Here is a 7,809-nt window from a genome sequence, read left to right on the forward strand (position 1 = left end):
CACTGTAGTCATGTGACTCGCTGACGCAACAATATTTTTACATTTAAACCAGTGAAAATTATAAATAAATAAACAAGAAAAAATCAAAAACAAGTCCCGAGCACCACTCAAAAACAGCAATGCAGAAAACCACTGAGTAACTTTCACACCGGGAAGTCTCTATATGTCTTTTACACTCAGTCACTTCCGTCATTAACTCAACAACTGGATATAACTGTTATACGGAACTTTTTAGGTGTAAAATGAATACAAAATATTTCAATATATATATAAAAGCAGTGAGTAGTATGTGTAATCATATAGAAATACGGACTTTACGGCCAAGTGATACGGTGACGTATTATGTATATAGCTCTTGTAGAAACATTTTTACTCAATATTTTCTTCTTTAAAACGCTAGCTACATACGCCCTCCCCCATCATACAGCGATTTAACCATTTCTTTGTATTCTCAGAAGCCGAGCTACAAATGAAATTTATATTGGATATATATCGTTTTCCTTTACACGTATTTTTTTTTTCTTTTTTCATTTTGTCTCTCACTGAGATGCAATATACGTTTTTTTATGTTCATCACGCTCTTCTATTGATAGATTTTGGACAACGAATTAACAACTTTTCTTGTCAAAAGTAAAAAGAGAATTTAAAGTGCAACAATAATTTACTCTTAACTTTTATACAAGGAAATTTGTTCGTCCACCTTGTGTGGTTAGACACTACTGTAAACCTGTTGAGCGAGCTTTAAAGTGAACCATAATTGTCAGTTAGTGATGTAAGTAATAGAAAGATAAAAAACGAACAGCAAACGAAAAACACTTTGAACCATACTGTCTCACTAGATTGCTACTACTACGGTGCATCACTTAAATATCTATATTATTTGGACTATCAATACACACAATACATACATATATAAATACATACACATACATATATAAATACATACATATATGTCTATATTATTTGGACTATCAATACACACAACACATACATATATAAATACATACACATACATATATAAGTACATACATATATATATATATGACACCTAAGTGGCTCAGCGATAAGTTTGAGGGCTTGTAAAGCTAAAAATCGAATTTCGATATCTGCGTTGGGCACAGCAAAGATATCGTTTGTGTAGCTTTGCGCTTAACAACAAATAAATATACACACACATATACGTAGTATACACGACATCACTAAACAGTCATCGGTGGTTTAGTTGAATGAATTGTTGTTTAACAATATTTGCATGTGACTAATTCAAAATCCTATAAATTTACTTTTTCACTAGGAAAATTAAACAAAAATATAATTCTCGCTTAATCCTCAATTTTTTCTTCCTTTCACTTTAGGTTATGGCAACATCGCTCCCAAGACATCATGGGGCAAAATGGTCACTATCCTCTACGCCATTATTGGAATACCGCTGATGCTTCTATGTTTGTCCAACATCGGGAATGCAATGGCACATTCTTTTAAGTTCATCTACTGGAAGGTTTGCTGTTTCCTCTGCGTTAAGCCACACAAAAGGCGAAGAGAAACCAAATCTTCCTTTCGTCAGAGCGCTCGTTATTTGGCTGGCCGGAACCCTCTCTCGGACTTTGAAGACACTATGAGTGGAAGTAGTTACCATACTGCCCCAGGAGATGGTTTATCAGGGAGAGATTACACTTCCCATTCCCCTACTTCTCCCACGTCTCCTACTTCTATCGGACGAAGCACTCCCCGTTTTCCAGCATCCCCACCATTATCCCCCACTCGAAAAATACTGTACAATGACCCTGATGACACCAAACAAGCGCCGGTGATAACTAACAAGTACGTGCTGCAGGGTAGGGAGGATTTTCTTTTGGGGTCTTCTACATCACCTAGGGTTCGAACCGAGCAGCCTAGTTTATACAGCCAACCAAACAACTCTCATCGTGTAGACCAATGTAGTTGGGGAAACCGTCGTCAGGGGGAGCCAGCAGATCTGGACCTAATGGAGGAGGAATCTGGGTCCGAGGATAGCGACGATGGAGAAGAAGTCACTGTTCCTATCTGGCTCTGCTCGGCAGTTGTAATTGGTTACATTTGTGGCGGAGCGGTACTTTTCACTATATGGGAGGGTTGGAACTTTTTAGATAGTTCTTACTTTTGTTTCATTACTTTAACAACTATTGGGTTTGGAGATCTAGTCCCGGGCACAGCCGTTTTATCCGAAGATGCCCAGTTGACCCTTGGTTTGTGCGCCCTCTACCTACTATTTGGCATGGCCCTTTTAGCGATGTCCTTCAACTTGGTACAAGAGGAGGTCACGAGGTCTGTAAAGTGTGTGGGACGGAGAATCGGAATACTCTCGGAAGAAGACGATGACGACAACTGAAGCTAAACCCGTTGTTATTTCAAGACACCCGGATGTCAAGCTCAGCAGTTTGATATCATTGCTAGCTGAATGATTTCGTCACGAGATACGTAGCATCCGTGAAATAAAAAACCAATATTGCGAGAAAGGGTAATCAACATGTAAAATGTTAGTGGAATGTTGTGGGCTCCAGGCCCGGATGTGTAAGGAAACTGATTAGCTGTAAAAGGCAATAAACATAAGAGTAATCCACAAGATGTAATATATGTAGCTGAAAGTCTGATTATTTACTTTGTAACAGTAAATTACATAGAACACGATCGTTCCATTTAGTTAGCATTTGACAGTTTGTTTTCCAATGCATATTCATACAAACCACTCTCCCTGTTTTAAGGGGCCCAGCGTGGCCAGGTGGTTAGGGCACTCGACTCGCAATCTGCGGGTTCGAATCCCCGTCACACCAAACATGCTCGCCCTTTCAGCCGTGGGGGCGTTATAATGTGACTTTTCGTTTGTAAAAGAGTAGCCCAAGAGTTGACGGTGGGTGGTGATGACTAGCTGCCTTCCCTCTAGTCTTACACTGCTAAATTAGGGACGGCTAGCGCAGATAGCTCTCGTGTAGCTTTGCGCGAAGTTCATAACAAACAAACTGTTTAAGGTATCAAGCGTAAAGCCAAGCTACAATATGACTGGTAACATTTTGAAACACTTTACTCTTAATTGGCCCATTACAGGTTAGACACACTAAAATATTTTCTACTGTTTTCTAATATTTTCACAAACACCAGTAAACATTATGGCTTTCTTAATTTTAGAACGTACAAGTTTATGTTTATAATATATACATATTTTTTCATCATTAGAAACTTTACAGTGTCTTTCAGTGGTTCTGCAATAGATTTACCAATCAAAATCTCAATATTCTTAATAGACCCATTTTGTTTAGAAAGAAAAAATATATATAATTTATTTATTATTTGATTGTTTTATTTTTTAGCTTACCCTTCATGTTTTCTAACATCAGACTGAGCTGGGCATAGATTATGGATTAGCGTGCTGGGCTGCGTATCAGTAAATCTGAGGTTCACTCCGCGATACTGCTGAACATGCTTCCTATTTTCAGTTGTAGGTATGTTGTAAGAGTAACAGTTAATCCCGATATTCAGTTCAAACTATTGTGGCCACAGATGATACTGACTAGCTGCCTTCCCTCTGATCAGCATTTCAAAAGTACCAGAATCATAGGGATCCCTCACTTAGCCCCTTACTCCATGTGCGCATAAGGTACCGTTCGTGTAGAAAATATCACCGTGTAATACGATAGAACTTGAAGTGTACTTGAAAAGTGGTAAAAAGGCAGCAAATGAAAGTTAAAATTACGAACAGGTCCTATAAAACCTGCTAATGAAAATAGGGTTCACAAACAGGTGCTAAAAAGTAACCAGTGAAGGTGAAGCTCACAAACAGGTGCTAAAAAGTAGCCAATGAAGGTGAAGCTCACAAACAGGTACTAAAACGTAGCCAATGAAGGTGAAGCTCACAACCAGGTACTAAAAAGTAGCCAATGAAGGTGAAGCTCACAAACAAGTTATGAAAATATGTAATCACGTTAAAATGTCAAATATGTTAGGTACTTACGGAATTTTAAACATGTCATATACTCCAGAATGTTTAAGCATGTTAAATAACCCAAACATTTTATATATGATAAATAATTCAAAAATTTTAAGCTTGTTACATCATTGAAAAATTCAAAACAAATTCGTTAGTCTAGAAATTATAAGCACATCAGATAATGTCATTACAGATAACCCTCTAGTTATTATATTGTTTCTGTTTGTAGAGGAAAATCTCAAAATGACGAACATTAAGCCTAATTGAGCGTAAAAAATTCAAAAGTGCAGCTCTATGGCATTGATACAGTCCGTTGATTCAATACGTTGTGACACCAATAACAAGGTCATAACGCATTGATTTAATACAACACTATTGGCTACCGATGTTGAAGTGGAAAAAGGTGTGTATGTGTGGGGGGGGGATGTTTAAAATTTCTTCATTTTCAATGAATAGATTAATGACTGGACAAGTGTTAGTTTATATGATCAGTACATTATAAGACTAGGAGTTGATGGGTAATGTTTACACAGTTAACACATTATTGAACTAAGAGTTGATGGGTAATGTTTATACAGGCGCATTATCATACAACGAGTTGATAAGTAATGTTAACATCAGACAGCACATTATTAGACCTAGAATTGATGAGTAATGTTTACATAGTCCGCACATTATCAGCTGACGAGTTGAAAGTTAAATATACAGGCCCGTACGCAGGATGTGTGTAAGGGAGGGTGGGGGTGGGTGGTTCTAATTTGCAAGATCAAAAATCAAAAGCTAATACGTGCTGTGCAAAGCACAATCAGCGTGCATTGCATAACTATATGTGCATAACTTTTTACATCACAAAAATAGAAGGTTCGGCCGAACCCTCTTTGCGTAGGTGCGTGATATTTATATAGTCAGCTCATTATCAGACCAAAAATTTGATAAGTAATTTTTATATAGTTAGAACATTATGTCAATCTAAGATCTGAAAACTAATGTTTAGGTATTCATCACATTATCAAATTAAAAGTATAAGTAGTGTTCTATATAGTATATATATACTGTCAGATTATCAGTTGGTAAGTAATGCTCATATTGTACGTATTCTGTCAGATTATCAGTTGGTAAGTAATGTCAGATTAAGAGATGACAAGTAATGTTTATATAGTCCGCAATGTATCAGACTAGAGTTGGTAAGCAATGATTATATTACAAGTACACTGTCAGATTCAGAGTTGTAAAGTAATATTTATATAGTCCATCCTTTATCAGACCAGAGTTGGTAAGTATTGATTATATTGCAAGTATACTGTCAGATTCAGTGTCAGTACTTTGACAGTTTGTTTGTTTTAGAATTTCGCGCAAAGCTACAAATGGGTAGATGATCGTCTTTACTTATCTGTAATCTAGCTTGTCCAAGACTATCTGGTCAGAGAAACTTATGATGACGAAAGGAAAGTGAAGTTCGATTTCACAAGTCAATAAGGTAGAGGTAACATGATAAATTAAGCTAGGAAACACTTATTACGGTAGCATCTCTGGTAGTAAAAAAACAAACAAACAAGCTTACCAAGGAAAAATAATAAGTTAACAAAACTATGCGTAAGACCTTACGAAGGATAAGAAGTGAAACAATACAATTGAAGTTAAGAACATCTACAATGATGTAAAGAAAGAGACATAGTCTCAGTGATGACAACTCAATGGTGTCGGATAGAAGCGGTGACAATGGAGTCGAGAGTAAGAGGATTTCGAGAGAGATAGAGAATGAAAAGAAAGAAAGAAATGATAGAAACTGGTCAATAAGATACGTAACATAACGTCTCTTATCAAACGAAGAGTGAAGTTCCATGTCCACCCATATGCTTTCTTTCAACTTCATCAAGGAATAAATTCGATAATTCAAGAAAAAAAATGGACGCAAGATTTGTCTGTTTGTTATTAAGCACAAAGCTACACAATGGGTTATCCGTGCTCTCCCCACTGCGCATATCGAAACCCGAATTTTAGCGAAGACTTGTTGCTGAAACACCACAGGAGGCAAAAGGAGGGCCAAGAATTTTAATTCATGGTATAATTAATTGATTGAAATTTAAATTATAACAAAGGTATCATTAATTAACCTTAAATAGCATTTTCTGGAAAGAGATGAGCATTTTTCTGGTCTGTAACTCATTAAAGTAAGAATAAGACCAGTAGCATTCTAATCCAGTTCGAAATGAATTCCTGTTAAGTAAGTTCTTCCTAACTGAACGTTTTTCAGTGAAGTGTAAGACTAAATATTACTACTACAATTTTTGTTTATAACTTTATAAATCGTTTCTCCGAACTATTAATGATTAGGTAATAGTTTCGGTTATTTTTTTTGTAAAAGATTAAAATTATCCAGTTTTAAAACATTATGAGTATTGTTAGTACATTATTACGAAATGATATTATGAGCTGCAGTTTTAGTAAAACATTTATAAATGTGTGCAGCTAGAATCAATTTGTTTGTTGAAGGCTATCTGCATTAGCCGTCTCTAATTTTGATATGATAGACTAGAGGGAAGGTAGCTAGTCAACACCACCAACCTTTAACTACCCTTTACCGACGAATATAGGGATTGACCGTCACATTATAATGTCCCTACGGCTAAAAATGTGAGCACTTTCGGTGATGGGATTCGAACCCGCGACCCACAAATACGAGTCGAGCGCCTTATCCACCAGGCTCCTGGACCCAATAGCCTTAGTGTTTGTAACATAAATCATTTTAGTAATTAAACCAATTCAAATTACGAAAACACCTAAATAATAAACTTATTGGGTAAAATAAGAGGTAATGGGTACAAGTTAACCTCAAACTCAGATTCGCTTCACTTTTTATTGAATATTTTTATGAATACGTTAGATGAATTCATCCAAACGTTTTAGTTACTTTTTGAAAATGCTCTGTTCTTGTCAAGGATAAGAAGAGAGTAAATATATATATATATATGTTATTGATAAATGAAAGACCACTCTTTGAAAGTGTTTGTTTCGGGTGAGAAAAAGACCACTCTTCAAAGCACCTGTTTTAATAGAAAAGAGATCGCTTTTCTCAAGAACTCTAGCTCTTTGGTCATATTTGGGCTATTTTCAATAACTTTGTAGTGATTCCAAATATCTTCTCATTTCAAATGGATGAACAGTTTTTATGCTTTATATACAAGTACGAATATAAAATTTCAGGTGAATTTAGCATCATCAAAATACTAAAAACGCTTCATGAAAATAATAAAGAAACCCAGAACACATACACATATGCATTTACAGAAACAAGGTTAATGCGTAAAACCTTCAAAATATAGGTTTCACGTGAAAAATCACTTCTAGACTAGAATGTCATTATACATTGCAGCTTAATTCTCGAATCCCAAGAATCGGTGACGATTTTAGGATCTACATGCTGAGGAAGAAAGACAAGTTAGTATTTTGGGGCTCCCCAGGATGCTATGATTATTTTAAACATCCCGTGTCATTTGTCAGTTAATGGAATAACCCTTGATGACTTCTGTTGAGGGTGAGGCAAATGTCCTCAGATATCGTCGCTTGGAATTGGTTGTTTTTAACGATAGGGTTTTATGATTTTTTTTCAGTTTTATTGGATTTAACTACCACAAATTATTGGATTTACAGGGCATGCTGACAACTTTTCCTTCATTGTGGAAGAACTAGAAGGATCTCACCACCTGGAAACGGAACATATGGTACTTCGCAGAGTGATTTATATCAGAGATCACCAAACTACGCCCGCCGAAGCACTGTGCCACAAATGAGCTAAAATATAATTATTTATATGGAAATATCATAGATTGAAGATAAACTTACAATGT

At 36.1% G+C, this 7,809-nt stretch overlaps 1 protein-coding gene across 1 annotated transcript; it reads left to right on the forward strand.

Moving 5' to 3' along the window:
- Window positions 1-1,351: 1,351 nt before the first annotated feature.
- Window positions 1,352-2,605, forward strand: LOC106476486 (the record flags this gene model as incomplete). The annotated part of the gene is made up of 1 exon (XM_022380342.1): window positions 1,352-2,605. A coding segment is annotated over one exon (1,017 nt), but the record flags the coding sequence as incomplete, so codon positions are not given.
- Between the last annotated feature and the right edge of the window lie 5,204 nt (window positions 2,606-7,809).

This window comes from Limulus polyphemus, unplaced genomic scaffold, assembly GCF_000517525.1.
Source record: "Limulus polyphemus unplaced genomic scaffold, Limulus_polyphemus-2.1.2 Scaffold10710, whole genome shotgun sequence".
NCBI classification, from domain to species: domain Eukaryota; kingdom Metazoa; phylum Arthropoda; class Merostomata; order Xiphosura; family Limulidae; genus Limulus; species Limulus polyphemus.